This window comes from Sapajus apella, unplaced genomic scaffold (assembly GCF_009761245.1).
Source record: "Sapajus apella isolate SASKATOON/1434 unplaced genomic scaffold, GSC_monkey_1.0 scaffold1, whole genome shotgun sequence".
Classification (NCBI taxonomy): domain Eukaryota; kingdom Metazoa; phylum Chordata; class Mammalia; order Primates; family Cebidae; genus Sapajus; species Sapajus apella.
In genome coordinates, this window is record NW_022436941.1 from 19983026 (window position 1) to 20001388 (window position 18363).

The 18363-nt window shown below is 37.9% G+C and overlaps 1 protein-coding gene across 2 annotated transcripts in view; it reads right to left on the reverse strand.

The window, feature by feature from the left end:
* Positions 1-16057, reverse strand: part of PRR16 (proline rich 16) — a 309218-nt gene extending 293161 nt beyond the window's left edge. For both annotated transcript variants that reach the window (XR_004266048.1, XM_032271359.1), the window contains exon 1: positions 15690-16057. Coding sequence is in view for 1 of the 2 variants with exons in the window: in XM_032271359.1 (XP_032127250.1) it covers positions 15690-15848 (159 nt within the window). In the remaining variant the exon portion in view is untranslated. The remainder of the gene's footprint in view (positions 1-15689) is intronic.
* Between the last annotated feature and the right edge of the window lie 2306 nt (positions 16058-18363).

Consider the following 18363-nt stretch of genomic DNA (forward strand, 5'->3'; position numbering starts at 1 on the left):
ACATGCGCTAGCAACTATGAATATTCTATATTAAATGACAATAGTATATATTTTTTCTTTGATGTATTTGTTATTCCTAGGGATTTCCTAATGATTTCTTAAGGCAGTTTGAAATCAATATATTTAAATGACATTTCACTATATTAAAGCAAAATGATCTCATTAGATGATGTAATTACTTTGTTCAAAATAATCCAATAGTGGTTATTCCAGTATATAGATTTCTTACTCAGCATAAATTTAGCATGTGGGGAGATTTACGTTCATATTCAAATTGCACAACTAAAACCTGAGCTTCTGTTATAAAAACTGAGGGAGAGTTTGTAACGTAATATGTTCCAACAGTCTGCCTGACTGAAGTGGACAGGTTGAAAATTACATACAAAAAGGCCTCAAGTGACTCAATCCCCACAAGCAAGGAAAGAGGAGCAAATGTTCTTTATGCAATATACTGAAAGTTCAGTAACTTGACAGTATAATCTCCTGAGTAAAACAAACAATATTAGGCTAGGAAAGTCCTATTTCTACCCTAACGACGGTAGTACTTTAGTATCTGAATAGGCTGATTGTAAGTACCCATATTTTGAACACTAGAGGGAGTATACAAAGAGAAGAAAAGGGAGCCAAACTGATATTACCTAGTTTCTCGGTATTTTACACTGCATTAGGTCTTACCAGTCTGCTTGTTTATTTCTAAAGCACATAAGTGGAATGCTTAAAACTTATTTAAACAGTATCCAATGTTCATTTTTAAATGTCATTTTCCAGTTAATTTAAATTTTGTAATGGCTAAAATCAAGAAAAATTGTATGATATTCAAGAAGCAGAAAAAACAGAGAATGTTGTAAAAGGTAGACATACTTTCTCCCCATTTTAGTTTATATATTCTATTAGAAGAAAGTAAAATTACATCTGATTAAGAATATACAATTCTAAGTACTTCTCAGAGTTTAAAATGACACTTCTAGGCAAAAGGGAAAAATGGGCACTCCCAAATCATTCAGACTTTTGTCTGAAGATGAAATCCTGAGATTCCAGGTCACATTTAGGGTATACATAGACACAGTGTCTCCAAAATTTCCATGTAGGAGGGACAATGTGGGAGCCACTGGTTGGGAGATGAGAGGGGGTAAGGACTTCATGAGTTAATACTTTTTAAAAACTCAGAACTGTGACACACAGTAAGTATTCAGGGTACTAGCTATTGCTTAGAGATCTTTTGTCTATTCCAAAAAATAAGAACACGGGTTGAAGTGAATGGGAATAGGATGAATTTAATGAAACCAGTAGATTACTGAATCAAAGTAGGAGAAACAAGAGCTCCCTCCAGCCAAACCAAAAACTACCACCATATATAACAGGCAAGTAGATAAATAATCCATATAAAATATTTAATAAGTATCTATCAAATACTGGATTGCAGTAGAAAGTAAAAGGTAATAGCTTTGATCCTGGAGAACTTTGGAAGTACGAGTTTAGAGCAGGAAGAGATTCAGTAATTTATTAATTCATTTAATGAGCATCCACTACATGCCACCCACTGCTCTAAGAACTTGAAATACAAAAAGGAACAAAAATAGGTCACTGACCTTCAGGAGCTGAAGGCAGAAAACAATAAATATGAGAAATAAATGGTTCAGTATACAAAAAGCTAATAATTATTAAGAAAAAAGGAAAGAAGAATAGGAAATGCTGGCACATACAATAACATGTGGAGTTGTTTGAACAGGCTGCAGTGTGGTGCCACTGGAGCAAAGGTTGAATGAGATGAGAGCTTGCTCAGGTGAGGATTTAGGCATGAAAATATGCATTGCACATTTGTTCCTGTAACAGCAGACTACTGCCACTGAGCCTGAAGCAAGGAGAGCCACAAAGAAAGTAGTAAATAAGAGAAGACATGAACAAGGAAAGGAGGACAATTATAGACAAATATAGCTACAGAAAGTGTTCTGACCTTGAGTAAAATGAGAAACTGCTACAGGTATCTGAAAATAGTAACCTGGTCTAACTTTACCCTGACTGATAATGCTGAGAAAGGTTTAAGGGAGCAAAGGAGAAGGAGAATAGTCAGGAGGCTATTATAGCAATCAAAGTGAGAAATAATGTGTGGCTTGAACCAGGATGTTAATAGTGAAAGAGATAACAATTGGTCAGATTCTGGAAACATTTTGACAATGGAGCAAACTAGGCTTTCTAGTTTATTGGATATAACACATGAAAGAAAGAAGAATTAATAATGACTCCCAGCTCTAAAAGGATGGAGATGCCATCGACTGACAAGGGAATTTGGTTTTGGGGGAGGGAGGAGATCTGGGTTCATTTTGCTACACGGTAAAATTAAGATGTCCCTTAGCAAAGTAGAGATAGCGAATAGACTATTGGCTACACAAGCTCCGAAAAAAGGTTTGGGCTGAAAACACAAATTGGGGAGTTATGGACATATAAATGGAATTTATTCACAAGGCTGAATAAAACTCTAAGAAGAGTATTTTTTTTAAAAGAATAAAAATTTCAGTTAGGCATCCTGGAGGAGGAATAAGTGAAGGTAACAAAAAGAAAAATCAGCAAGGTGAAATGGTAATTCTTCAAGCAAGTGAAGAAAGATTATTAAAGAGACTGTCAATCGCTGCTATATTAGGACTGAGGATTGACTATCGGATGAAATAACATGGAGTCACTGACAACCTTAATAGAGGCAGTTTTGGTATGGTAGTAAGAGTACAAATATGACTGGAGTGGGTTTAGGAAAGAACAGGAGAAAATAGGTGACAGCAAGTATAGAGAATCAAAGTTTTTTGTTTTGTTGTTTTGTAAAGGAGAGCTAAGAAATCAGATGGTAATTTTAGGGGGTTTAATATTTGTTTTCATTTGTATAATGATAGGAATCATTTAGGGGAGAGAGAAAAAAATGGTGGTATATGAGAGCTAGGGGAGGAATACTAATGATGTTCTTGAGTAAATGGGAAATAACAGGCTGTCACACACAGGTAGAATGATGGCTTTTGGTCCCCAATAAGTATTGTATGTAATTGAATTTTCAAGTTCAACTTCCTCATCAGATAATAAGAGTGAGACTTTAAAAATGTTTTATTGAAGGTTATATAGTTAGTAATCAACAGAGAAAGATTACTAGATCTTAATGCACAAATAGGGAATAACTGTGAAGTGACGTAAGCAAATCCAAGATAGTGAGGTACAGATTACAAACATAAGGGGTATAGATATCAAATTGAGTAAAATATTGTGATAATGTCAAGATTGTTCGGGATGATCTCTGTGTTACAGGGAAAGGAAGGACAGTGATAAGGCCAAATTGTAAAGATGGGACCACTGGATGTCAGGTTGGAAGGCTGGGTTTGGTCACTTGACATTTATAAGTAATAGGAGATAGTGTGTGATCTTTTAAGCACAGGCCTGGCCCAAAGAAAGCAGTGTGTTAGATTAATCTGGCAGTGTTCAGAGAATGAACTGGCAGAAGAGAACAAAAGACAGATAAATTAGCTCTAGGGCTACTAAAACATCATCCATGAAATCATCAGCATAGGGATTAGAGAGGTGGCAGTTGGAAAGAAAGCAGCTGATCAAAATCTCCTCAGCAAGGATCAACAAGACTTATATCAATGATTTTATGCTCTTGTTGCATCATGTACTTTTCCTTCATAACCCTTAATACCCTTCCATGCATATTACATTATTATTTGATTAATGTCTCTCTACTAAAATATAAGTTCCAAGATGTCAGGGGCCACATATGTTTTGCTATTTTATCTACATGGACTAGCCTACTACCCTGCATATAGTAGGCAATAAAAGAAATATATTTTTTTAAATTTTTTGAGACAGAGTCTTTCTCTGTCACCCAGGCTTGAGTGCAGTGGCATGATCACTGTTGACTGGAACCTTGAACTCCTGGGCTCAAGTGATCCTCCCACCTCAGGCTCCAGAGTAGCTGGGACTACAGGCACATACCATAGCACCCACCTTATTTTTCATTTCTTATAAAAACAGGATCTTGCTCTGTTGCCCAAGCTGGCCTTAAAATCCTGGCCTCAAGCAATCCTCCTGCCTCTACTTACCAAAGTGTCAAAAAAAATCTTTTCTTTTAATGCGTAAATTAGATATGGATTTCAAAGAAGTGGATATGGAAGCAAAAGGCAGAAAACGAGAAAAACAATAAGACAAAAAGTAGAGGAGAAAGGAGAAAAAAAAAAAACAAGAAAAAAAAGAGGCATGATTTAAAGAAGGTAGAGGATGAAAAAGAGAAAAAAGAGATTATGCAGAAGTTAAAAAAGACCTAAAAATAGCAGAGTGACTATGTTGCTGCCAGGAATTAGGGAGCAGGTCACGGACTTCTGCTTAAAGGTGGAAATGAGGAAATATCAAGAGTTAAATTCCAACATGTGCTTTTAGTTAACCTGTCTGTGCTTCCTCATCTATAGAATAATTCTAGGTATTTCAAAGGGTGGCTATGAGGATTAAATGAGTTAACTCACAATAATGTCTGGTACATAGTGAGCATTTAACAGTTGTCAGTCATCTGTATCATCAGTGTCACCATCATCTATAATTTGTGCCCTACCAGACAGCAGTGACACCATTCTAACTTCTCTTCTGTTTACAGAAATGAAACGGGCAGAAGCAGCATAGGACTAACTGATGGATGAGACAAAAGGCCTTCCACTAGTCAAGGTTGCCTCTGATCTCACTCAAACTAACTGGCAAGAAGACAAGCAGCTTAGCCTTGGCTACTACCCCATTCCTTCTGAGTATCTCATTTTTTTTCTCCCAAATCCTAAAACACACATATTTATAAAAATCCCTTAGAATTTTTCAATTTAACTTTTATCTCATTGTGAGAAAAGTGGAAAGCAAGAAAATGGAAGTAGTGGATGGAAATCAGAAGGTATATTTTTAAAGTTGCTTGAGTTAAGGAAAAAGAATTAGACAAACGTAAAGAAAAATTAAGATAATGATATTTTTTAAAAAAAAAGATAGCAAATACAAGACATGAAAGAGACATAAAGTCTCAGTGCTTGATGGATAAGCATGAAGGAAGAAAAAGGTAGGTAGCAAAAGCAATATTAAGTAATATGGAATAAGATGGAAGAGCAAGAGCCATGGTTCTCAACAGAGGTGAGTCCCCTGCCCCCAAAGGACATTTGGCATGGTCTAGAAACATTTTCCACTGTCACACTGACATTTTTGGTTTCTCCTGACATTTGGTTGTAGATACTGCCAACCATCCTACAATGCACAGGACAGTCCCCCCAACAAAGAATTATCCACCCAATATGTCAATGGTGCAGAGTTTGAGAAACCCTGAGCTAACAATTAAAGGTAAAAAGAAGGAAGTATATCAGATTTAGTTGCCTCTCTGCTCAAAAGCCTCATTTTACTCAGAGAGTCAAAATCCTTATACACATCCCCCATACCTATCTGACCATATCACTGCTACTCTTGCCCTCTCCTCCACTCCTGCCACACTGGCCTCCTTGTTCTTCTGCAACTGCATGGGAAACTTGCCCCTATAAGGCCCTTGGGCTACTGCTCCCTATTTGGGAAAATGCTCCCCTAGATTTCCTTACTGCTTGCTCCTTCACCTTCAAGTTTTTCCCTGATGCCACCATGCCACTTTCTCAGTGAGGCTTATCCTGGACCACCCTATTTAAAATTGCACTTCCTTCTTATCACTGTTTATCCCATTATAATCTTCTATTACTTCATAAGATCAATTACCTTCCAATATTTGATGCATTTATTTTACTGACCTATCTTCCCCTTGCCTTCCCCATCCACTACGTACACTCCATGAAGGATTTTTGCCTGTTTTGTTCCCCGCTATATCGCTAGCAACTAGAACAGTGCCTGGTATACAGTAAGTGGTAAACACTTCTTGTTGAATAAATGAATAAGGGGGCTCATACAAATTCAAATAATAGCAATAATGACAGATACACACACAATGCTTGCTTTATGCATGGGAACTATTCTAAACATTCTACATAGAAGTCATTTAATCTTCATAACCAACCAATACTACATGTAACATTGTCACTATAGCCATGCTAAGGAGAAAATGAAAGCAGAGAGAAATTAAATAATGTGCTCAATATTGCACAGCAGAACAATTTGAAACAAAGCAGCCTGGCTTCAGAGTTTGTGCTCTCACCCCTCTATACTATGCCACCTTACTGAGCAAAAGAGACTAAAAATTCTCCTCTTCTTAAAAAAAAAAGATAACCCCAAACATTTATCAAAAACATTGATCTATGCAATAAACAATCAAATTTATACATTATTCTATATATAACTGAATAAATATATCTATTATATTTGGGCTTTAAAATTACAAAGTTACGTCAATTAATAATAGCTCACAGTGTTATCACTGTCATCAAAAGCAAACAGAAAATAGTTACTTGCTTATCATTTTTAGTAATTCTGTCACAGTTTTTCAGATTCTTATTCAGGTTAACCTGAAGTGTAGAAATCACATACCTATAAAAGCTTTATTGGCCAGGTGTGGTGGCTAATGCCTGTAATCCCAGCATTTTGGGAGTCTGAGATGGGAGTATTACTTGAGCTCGGGTGTTCAAGACCAGCCAAGGCAATGTAGCAAGACCCTGTCTCTTCAAAAAATAAAAAAAATAAATAGCCAGGAGTGGTGGCACATGCGTGTAGTCTCAGCTATTCAAGAGGCTGAGGTGGGAGGATAGCTTGAGTCTAGAAGTTGGGGGCTACAGTGAGCCATGATCTTGCCACTGCACTCCTGCCTGGGTGACAGTGTGAGGCTCTTGTCTCAAAAAAAGAACAAAAAACAACAAAAAAAGCGTTATTATCACATGTATGTAAATCATTATTTATTTTAACAAATTTTTAAAAGAACGATTATTGCTTAAAGTTTTCAAATGTATTTGTATCTGTTTGGTAACAGATCTTCTCACTGGGAGAAATTTATTTCATCAAAGTAAACTTCTGGTGTTAGTAATATGCGCTAAAAGTTTAGAACATATTAACACAATCCCTAAGAATCATATTGTAAAATGGAATAACAAAACCACATGTATGAGTTGGAATGGCTTGCCCTCATATCCCAAAATTATGATGTATCATTACAGAATTTTACTATATATTTCAATAGCTTTTAGAACTCATTAATTCTGAGAGAAACTAATTAAAACAGAAAGTGAGACTAATGCTTCTTCCATCTTTGTACTCTGTGTAACTGAATGGTCTTTTACACATTCTATACTTCCTTAACTCTACAGTAGCCTACCAGAGGTAGCATTCACTTTGCTGGAAGTAATGTTCTTCAAGGGCAGATGACTAACCTTGTTTATATTTGCAACTTAACATTCTTCAGCATAGTGAATTACACATATCAAGAATTCAATATGACTTTCGTAATTCATGTTAATATCACAAGAAAATAATAAAACAAAGAAAAATGCTGTTTTGGCATCAGTTTTAAGAAGAGAATATGCTTAATTTACAATTGATTCTGAAAACATTTTGCCCATCTATTTAGTGACATACTATGGCACACATCATGAGAAACAAAATGAGAGTTGACCTTTAGACACACAAGTAGTCTACAGTTTTTGCAAAGTAATGGATTATAAATATACTGTTTTCACACTGACATTACATTCTAAGAGAAGTAAACTGTTGATATGCCACTCATGTTTTTCCCCTACATAAAAAACATCAAACCACAGCCATCAGTATTTCTTTTATTTTCTTTTTGTAGAGCCAGGACTTTTAATTCTGAAAGTTATGGAGCTAAACTTCAAACAATTAGCTAAAATTTAAATAAAAAATAAAATGGCAATCAATCACTTGTTTTGCCACTTAGTACCTGAGTCATTCCCACCCACCCAAGATTCTCTGAACACATGCAGGAACTATGTTTGCGTGAGCTTTTGTTCAAGAAGAAATAACCCCAAATTTTTTCCTTCTTTCAAAGGAGTTTGTGATATGGGGGGAGGGGAATATTAAGAACTACTGATGCTAGAGGGCAATTGATTTGACGGATGTTTTTTAACCCAGTATTTTTCTGTCATATAAATACACAGTTTGAAATCTTAAGATAAGACGTGATATTGTGAAAGGGGAAAATGCACACCAATGTATCTGTTACCATTTGTGTGGTACTAGAGAAAGAACCTGTCAGAAACCATCAAATATGCTTTTTCCAGACAAGGATGACATACGTTATTTGTAGTTGAAAATCTATTTATAGTATCCCAAACACCATGATAACTGAATGAGCAAAGTATGTAATTTTCCTGACTTCAGTTATTCTACGAGTAAACATGTATCTCAAAAACCAATCTGAAGTAGCATTTGCAAAGTAGAAAGAGAGAAAACAAAGATCATGAATAGAAATTCAGTCCAAACAATGTTAATATTTCTTGCCTGAAAGTGGGGTCTGGTAGTTTAATTCCTTTGAAATCCTCATGTCTTTACATTCTAAATAAATAAATAGCGAATCCCACATAAGCAAGACAACATTTGTCCTGAGCTGACAGGCTACCTTATGAGTCTACTAAGATTTGGATATTAGATATGTATTTACTTTTTCATTTCAGTTAATGCTACGGTCTGGCTCTTGTGTAAAGATGAATTACTGCTGACTTTGGGTTCCCAGTTCCTAAGGGAAACTTAATTCAGAGCAATTCTCCTAATGAACTAAATTTCAATACAATAAAAACATTTCTATTCAGAATATACTGGGAAAAAAAACAGTTTTAGAATAAAGCCATTTCTTATACCCCTTATGTGTGGGAGACAGGAGGTGGTTTATAATCGATAGCACTAAAGTTAATACAAGAAATCTAATTATAATATACATATGACATCTTTAGCAAGTTCAATAATATTGTTCCTGGTAAGGAGTTCAACAAGATTCTCTAATTCATCAGTCATAGGAGAAAGCAAGAGAACTGTCAAACCCCAAACATCTCAGAAAGCTTAAGGATAGTGCCTCTCTTCTAAGGTAATTTGATAGCAACAAAAAAGAATAATATATTCAGAATTATTTGTATTAGTTTGAAATAATTGTATATAATGCTAGATATCAACAAGCTTCCACATTAGTTATTCCTTTATTTTCTCAGCCAGAATATTAAAAAGCTAAGTAATATTCTTATGAACATTTTTGTTGAATAAGTTAAAGGTAATTAATCACAGCACCTCTTTATTTGAAAATTTTAAATTGCAAGGTCTAATTTACTCACTATTAATTTTGTCTCAATACTGTTTTCTGCAATCCACAAAAACAATGACTGTTACCGTGAAGATAATAAACTACACAGCAAGCCTTAATGAAATAATGAAATGGTTTATTAGCTTCACTCGAAATTTAAGAAACAGTGTCCACACATATACTACTGCTGCAAGCAAAAATTTGTAAAAACTCCTTAGAAGGCCATTTGGCAATATGAATTGAGAATTTTAAAGCTTTTAGATCCTTGATGTCTAAGAAAATGTTAAAAAAAAAAATAGGGAACATGATAGAGCTTTGTGGTGAATGCTGTTCTCCAACACCAAACTATCTGGCAATGAAATCTACTTCTCCACTAACAAGTCAAATGACGTTGGGCAAATGAATTAATTTCTCTGACCTCAGATTTCTTATCTGTAAAATGGGCAATATTAGTACCTACCTCATCTATTTGTTTTGAGAATTAAATTATTTAATATAAATAAATGCACTGAGAAGAGTACCTGGCAGAAAGTAAGACTTCTGTTAGCTATTCATACTGCCAACACTGCTCTTTCTAGTGATATTTAATACCATAAAAAACTGGAAATAAATGGAATACCCAATATTAAGGGATGTATGAATTAACTTATAGCAAATCTGTGCAATAGTTATGATCTATACGATTCAAGAAAGTAGAAAATGCCATTACTTATAATTTATAACTTTGTATAACTTCATCTATGTTAAAATATGCATGCAAAAAGACTAAAAGGAACTATAACAAAATGTTTAGTGTATCTATTTCTATGTGGTATGAAAGATAATTTTTATTTTCTCCTTTATATCTCTTTAGATTTTTCCAAACTTTCTATAATATTCATATACTGCATTTCTCCTAACATCAGAAAAAATAAATTTAATTTTTCAAAAAAAAATTGTGCCCTTTGTTGTTTGTTAGTCTTGTGTTTACAGCTTGATGTCAGTTATGTATATTTCAATCAGAGTTGAATCAGTAACCTACTGGAATTTTATTACTCTAATTCTCAGAAACTGTCCATGAAATCTTTCATTAACTAGCTCTACAGAAGAAAGGTTCTATAGTTTGGGAAAATATGTTTTGCTCAAACTTGCATTTCTATCTCTTTTCCTACATTTAGATTTCAGTATCTGAGATCCTAAGAGAAGCAAGGATGAAAATAACATAATCCAGGTAATAATGAAACCTATTACACTGGCTATATTATCTATTACTTCACTATTGCCTGAAACACACTGTCTATTACTTTAAGGCTGCTTGAATTTCTTATCAGCTAATTCTCTAAGTGTTGAATGTTTTAATTCATTGGAAATAGAGAATGTTGGATGATTATTAGCTAACTCCATGTTCTCAAAATTGTTTTTGGTAACATGCTAGGCCATCATGCCTAAGTAAAGAAAAATTTTAGAGCAGTTTAGCATTTCGTGAACATACCACAGTTTGGGGAGGTAGACTGTTGTACAGAGTAATAAAAGTATGACTATCGCCACAATTAAGTGAACTAATAAATTCTATTTATTCACAGCTTTAGAACTTGGAAAATACTTCGGGTGGGCATGGTGGTTCATGCCTATAATTCTAGCACTTTGGGAGGTCTAAGCAGGAGGATGACCAAGACCAGCCTGGGGAACATAGCAAGATACCATCTCTACAAAAACAATAAATTAAAAATTAGCCAGGCATGGTGGCGCATGCCTGTAGTCCCAGCTACTCAGAAGGCTGAGGTGGTAAGACTGTGTCAACCTAAGAGATGGAGGCTACAGTGAGCTAAGATCTCTACCACTGCACTCCTACCTAAGCGACAGGACAAGACACTGTCTCAAACAAAAAGAAAATACTTCAGAGATTATTCTCTATAATTTTTTCTTTTAATGACTTTTTTATGCATGGCTCATTAACCAAAAAACACTAAGTAAGATTTTCCAGAACAATAAACTACAGAACATCAAGTGGTTAAGCTATTAAAAGAGGAATATTTAAAAGTAAAAATATTTTTCAGATAATTGTTAATTCTCTTATCATCAGTTCATATCAGAATGTTTCCTATGGGTTTCAGATTTTTCAAAATTAAACTCAAATTTATTTCGGTTTATGCTATTATAAGATAAATCATGGTGCCTTCCAGTCCATGGCAACAATACTGACATACTTCTCACCAACGGAGTCCAGTCACTGAGTGATTCTAAGGCAACAACAAAACAACTTATTTTAACTTGTTCCTGCATTAGAGTCATGTCTACTCAGAGAGCCTCTTAAGAAGTTATTTACATAAATGCTTTTCAGCTCATATAGTAGTCTTGTTACTTGAAATCATAAAAATAAACGCTACAAGAAAAGCTCAAGGTTATAACAAGTCTAAACTAAAAGAGAACCCAGCTAAAGCTGCAATTAATTTTGTTTCCAAATAAAAGGCTGTTTATTAGAGATTCCAATGTCATTCTGACCACCAAGATAAGTGATCGCATATTAATACCAGCATTTAATGCAAAACAGTTTACCAGTAAGATCTTCATGAAAGAATAGACATATTGCTACTCAAAGGCATTAGATTATTTGAGAACTAGTTTTAAAAAGCAATTGCTTCGTTTCTACATTTCTTTTCAATGTGTAGAAAAAAGTGCAACATGGATTAATCTTGTAGTCCAAAACTATTTTCTTTTACTTCCTGTCTACCTCTTAAAACCTTCTTTACATTAGGAAAAAGAAAAATTCAAGATCTTCCTTTTAAACTCTCCATTTTTCCAAAAGACTTACCTTTCATGGAAATCTTCAGTATTTAGTTATAACATTTGAATATATAATCTCCTATATATAGCATTGATCCATTTATGTTAATCATGACAACCTAAATCAACCGTAAATTTCTTAAAATTCATATATTTTCATCTTTTTAAGCTTCTTTCTTCATCAAAGACTTGCCATTCCACTAAGTATGCAGCATGTATCAGTTTATAAATCAACATATACTCATTCTTATTCTCAATTCTCTATTTCTCCAAGTCTACAGTGAGAGTGGCCACTAAAGGCCACAATGTCTTTTTATACCACTGATGTTGAAAGGCAGGATAAATATATCCCTAACTAACCTTTGGAGCTCACTGAGACCAAGAACTACAACTTATTCACCGTGGTAGCAATTTAAAAAATGGTATAGTACTTTGGCCATGGTGGGTGCTTAATAATTATATTGAATTATATTAAGGGGTTTTCCGATGTATTAATAGCATAAAAGACCAAAGAACCCATATTATTTCCGAAAAGTCAAATAAATTATTTAAGATTTTACTAAATTCTAGGAGTAGAATAAAGCTGCTCTTTGACTTTCTAGAAAGCTTGTTCCTCAGTTTCTAATGCATAATCTAATTAAAACCGATTAAGTAATTATAACTAAATAATCATAAAACAGATACCCAAAATAACAGTTCTTCTTGCTGAACAGACTAGAGTTTTGTCAATACTTATTAAAGTGTTTTAAGCAATTATTATTATGTTTGAATTTATCCTACTACCTGAGTTTTCAGGTGACTTAAGCCCACAAAACTTGTATGAAGAAAAGCAATTTCAGAGTAACATCAAACCAAAGATTAATATTGTTGGTGCAGAAATTATGCAAAAACAAAGAACAGAGCTAAAGCAGATTGCAGAAAGGAAAAACAAATACTATATGATGACTGACACAGTGATACAGTCATAACTACTTTTTAATTTTTAATTCCTGTTCCAAGTTAAAAAAAGATCACTGATAATTTATATTTAAAATATATTATGGTCTAAAAGCATAGCGTTGCAAATAAAGGAATTAGAATTCTAAATATAGCAGTGTATATTTAACATGTACTAATTTTAAACTGACAGAATACTGAATATGACAACTGATGAATTAATAGCAACATTCATGTACAGAAACCAACAAACTTTCTAATGTAAAAAGTTTTGTTATTTCTTTATTCAAAAACTACATCAAAGACATGTTCACTCACATATGCAGGATTATCCTATAAAAATAAATGCTGGACAACTGCAAGATGTCATAGGTTAAACATGCCCTATAAATACTTTGTTCTCAAAATACTTTCATGCATATTATGTGAATAACCAACGTTTTCAGATTCAGCTATAGTATTTATGGTTCCTTGTGCAAATCTAGAAACGATATCCACACAAAATTAATTAACAGCCACAACACATCATTTATCAGTCATAAATTTCAGTTTCATAGTGAGAATTCTACTCAAACAAGTCTTTAAGCCAAACAAAGCTTCCAAAATGTTAAGTCAAAATTGTATCTCTAGATCTGTCAGATATTTTCATCTACTGAGTTGTACATTATCTCTGCTTTTTATTCCTCTTATAAGATACCTCCTTTTTCACCTTAAAAAAATCTTCAGTAATGAAAACATAGAAAGTGGCATCAACAGACTTCCTGAGTTACTTTTTTGTGATTCTAACCAAGAACCACAGAGAGGTTGAAGGTTTTACTACGGATCTACTTGGTATCTAAATGTCCATAAAATGATGATGCAAAGCACAACCAGGACCATATGTAGTTTCTTGTCATTTATTCTGTGCAAAAAAAAAAAAAAAGTGAGTGGACGGACATTATAACATAAGGAAGTATGGCTCACAGATGCAGAATTTTGATTAACTACTTTTTAGTCTCAGATTCATGAAAACAGTAAATACGTTTCTGTGCCGCTGTAGGTTTTCCACATTCCCCACCTTAGAAACATCAGTAACTATTAAGCACAATTCTGCCGAAAGAAACATACCCAATTTCATTTTTTAAAGCGCCATAATGTTTCAGATGAAAACACAGTCTGCCAAAGATGTCATATAAAAGAATAACAAAGAAAGGGACAGCATTTTTAGAATTGAATTTCAATGCATAACCCCACCATCTGTCAACCAGTTGTGAAGCAGTAATCCTAGAGAAACCCTGAAAACACGAACAAGTTTTATCCCTGAATCTATATTAACAGCCACTCCCAGGACCTCAGTAATAATTATGTTCTGTCTGTGGAATAACCTACAGGAACGACATTTGCCATTGGCAAACTTAACCCTGGCGACGAATGGCCTATTTTCGCTGACTTATATTAGGTAACAAATGCGGAGTTCAGTTCATGGAAGTAATGGGGGGGGGGAGGGGAAGATGAGGGGGCTCTTGAAATTTGGATTGGAAATTGAATACAGGAGGTTAATCTCTAAAGGCCGGTCATCCAAACAACCCTCAGTCTCCTCCCACTTGGCTTCAGAAACAGGATTACAATTTTGGACCTAGACTACGCCCCACCCCTTCTTTTCCCGCTGCAGCCACCACCACCTTCGAAGTTCCAGCCTTAGCTCTCACGCAAGTGGAGCTGGGACTCCCTCACCGAGAACCGCACCAGGAGCCCTTTCAGTAGTGAGCAGCGCGCTGGGACTCTGCCACCAGCTCCGCGACGCCGCCGGCAGCCAGCCGGGCTCGGGAGACCCCACCCCTCCCAGCCTGGCCCCCGCACCCGCCCCCTCCCGGAGCCGCCGCCTGAGTTACGCAGCCTCAGCCCTGACACCGTCTCTGCTTCTTTCCATCCGGATCACTCCGGGCTGGGGGCCGCGGAGGCGGGGGTAGCGCTGAACAGACAAGTGGGATAGGAGAAGGGGGGGAAGAACCGAAGCAGTCCCAATTTCTGAGAGCCAGGACGCCAGTGGCAAGACCCCGGCCACACACACACTCCCCTGGGGGTCCTGCTCATCGGGTTCAACGCCAAGTGGCTAGAGGGTGTAAGGAAGGAAGGAGAGGTAGGGTGGCGAGAAGGCCCAGAGTTACTGGGAACGACGTTCGGAGCAGAGCAGCGGATGCTTCAGAAAGTGAGAAAGTCCCAGATCCCCTCCTTAGCCCCAAGGCTGCTAGCTGCTCCCGTCGCCTTCCCTGCAGCGAGGCTCGGGAGACTGGGAGGGGAGTCTGAGCCTAGCTTCCCTCAGGCTGCCCTCCCTGGTCTGGCCCACGGCCCAGAACCCAGCCCCTCTTCAGCCCCGACTTGAGGAGGCTGCCAGACTGGCAGCGGACTTGCCAAAGGACTCTGGAGGAGCAAGAGGGCAGAAGAGGAGCATCTTGCACGCTCCGGCCGGGCTGCTCACGACTTCCTCTGCCGACACACCCCCAGCTAACCCTCTCCGCCGTCGTCACACACACAGATTCAGAGACACGCGTGCGTTCACCCTCCCACCAGCCCAGGTCCATCGATTAAAACACTAGTTGATTTCTTCCTGATTAAAAAAAAAAAATAGAAAGTGCAACAGCAACTCCTCTCAGGAGTCCCCGGAGCAAAGAAAGTCAGTCTGCAGGCGTCTTTCTGTAGTTTCCCAGGAGTTTGGAAATCTGGCGGTCTCTACCGAAAATGGGACGGAGACCCCTAGGGGTCGAAGGGCGCCGAACTCCCTCCCCAGCCCAGCACCTCTCACCTCCTTAAGTTCCTTGGCCACGTCCTTCAGGTCGCCCAGGACTAATTCCAGATCCTCCACGATGATCTTGATCTGTTCCTTCACCTTGGTTTTGGAGGCTGCCGGCGGCCCTTCGGCTGGAGAGGACGAGGAGGGGTTCCCCTTAGACTTGGCTGACATTCTTTGGGGGCAAGGGAGGCAGGTCAGGACAGGCGGGCGAGCGGAGGCTGCTGGGTGCCCCCGTCCCTGGCGCTGCTACGGCCGCTGCCGCCCCGGTCCCCCCACATCTTGGGCGCTCCCTGGGCAGCGGCGTGTGGCTGCGCTCCGCGCTCGGCCGGACGGCCGCACAGTGGTGCTGCCATCAACTCCCGAGACGCGGCGCTCGGCGCGGGGCTGCAGACGGGCGAGCAGCGCGCCTGCGCCTCCTCCCGCCGCCGCCGCCCGCCGCTCTCGCGCACACGCGCTCGCACCCCGCCCGCGGAGAGGGGCGCCGGGCCGCCGCGCCAGGGCTGCCGCCTGCAGTCCCCTCGACGTTGCCCTTTGGGGTCTCTCCCAGACCACCTTGGCATCAAGGTGCGGGGAGACAAGTCCGTGTCCTGCTCGCCCCCTCCTCTTGGTTCTGAAATACCCCCATCATCTCCGCCTGCTGTGTGTCATCTCACAACTAGCCTGGATTCCTTCTGCCTCACTCGCTAGCAGGGACCTGGATCAATTCAGAAAGAACCACAGTGGGATCAGGAGTTGGAGATAGAGCCTGTAAAGTGGCCCTACATGTTTATCCAAACCCAAATGATGTCCAGAGACCTCTAATCACTCTCCTGGTGACCTGCGAGTTAAACAGACTTCTTAACTTCTGCAGGTAAAAAAAAAAAGGGGGGGGGGTGCATATAATAACTAATGCTCATCTATTGAAATCATGAATTTAACCAGTGTTCTTGAAAGAGGTACCCTAATCCTGCTAATTCCACAAAGCTAATATCGGGTTTATTAATTTGAAGTCCCCACACCCCAAATCCCCGGTGACTGTCTCAGTTATCTTGGCTGTATGTCTTATCTGGCCCAACTCTTTTTTTCTTTTTCTTTTCTTTTTAACTGTACTTCCTCGTTTTGTGACCTATGCTGATTTATATTTTGAGTGGAGTAGGGGAGACATCCTATTTGGACCTCGTGAAGGAGCTAAGAGTTTGCCTACAACTTCTCTTTCATCCCTTTTAAACCTCCGTTTCAAATCTTTTGCTACTAAACAAATAGGAAACAACTTTCTGACTGTTGTGTCAGAAAGACCCAAGGAGGCAGGTTAATAGGAAGCCTTCGGTTCATTCTCAGTAGGTGTCTACAATTCTCATTAGCTAGAGTTTTAATTTCCTTAGTTGCAAACCCGTGGGCTATTAGCTACTGACCCGGCAGGCTGGCTCTACTTTATTTTCTTCACTGCATACTCCTCCAGATAATTCTTTTAATAGGCTTCCCCTTTTGGTCATCCCTTAGCAAGGCTTTCTGTTTCTTGCTTCTCACACTCTGGGTAACTCCACTGTGCTTCTACACATGAAGAAAATCTTGGCAACAGTCCTCTTCCCAGTTCTGTAGGCTCTTAATCACTCTCTTCGTTCTGGACAATTCATCTTTACAAAATCTTTGGAAGTCATATGTGGAATATAGAAGAAGAAAAAGAACAAAAGGAAAAATTGAAATGTGAAAGTGGTGTCAAAAAAAACTGTTGAAAACTACATTGAAAGATCAGGGGAAGAAATGAAAGGTGAAAAGCAGATGCTGCTGGAAAGACAAAATAAGAGATTATAAGAACAAGCCTGCAGCATGCAAACAGGAGAGAAGAAAAAGAGAAGAAATGATTAGAAGTGTAAGAAATATTCTTGAGTTCTCTGAGGTAGGGAGAATTAGATTCTTTTTAACATCCTTTATCTCTTCAAATCCTTCATTGTATAAAAATATAACATTAAAAATAGTTATATCAGGTTTACAAACTCCCTCAATTGTTAAAAAGGGCAAGAGATAATGGCAGGGAAAAAAAAGAAAGTACTATTCTTCTAGATTTGAATTATTTTTCACTCTTAACAGTAGGCAAGTAGATAAGAAACCCCCAAACTCAAAGTTAAGTGACTTTAGGCAAGGATATTGGTGAGGAGGAAAGGAAATTGTCTTTTCCATCACAGTGACAAAATAATCCTCCCGTAATATAAGAAGAGGTCCATGCTGCTCTGAATCTCATTCACTACAGATTTAAAAAAAAAAAAAAAACAGGGCAGGTGCAGTGGCTCACACCTGTAATCCCAGCACTTTGGAAGGCCTAGGCGGGTGGATCATGAAGTCAGGAGTTCAAGACCAGCCTGGCCAAGATGGTGAAACCCCATCTCTACTAAAAATACAAAAATTAGCTGAGCATGGTGGTACATACCTGTAATTCCAGCTACTCTACTCAGGAGGCCGAGGCAGAGAATTGCTTGAACCTGGGAGGTGGAGGGGGCAGTGAGCCCGAGATCGTGCCACTGCGCTCCAGCCTGGGCAACAGAGCAAGACTCTGTCTCAAAAACAAAAGCAAACATAAAAAGAAAGAAAGAAAACCATACCCCTATGATATGCACTGCTGCTACTGAAACAAATAATTCTGGCTTAAAATCAAATCATAATTATTGCTTAGAAACATACCACCCATCCACACCCATATCACAATTCACTC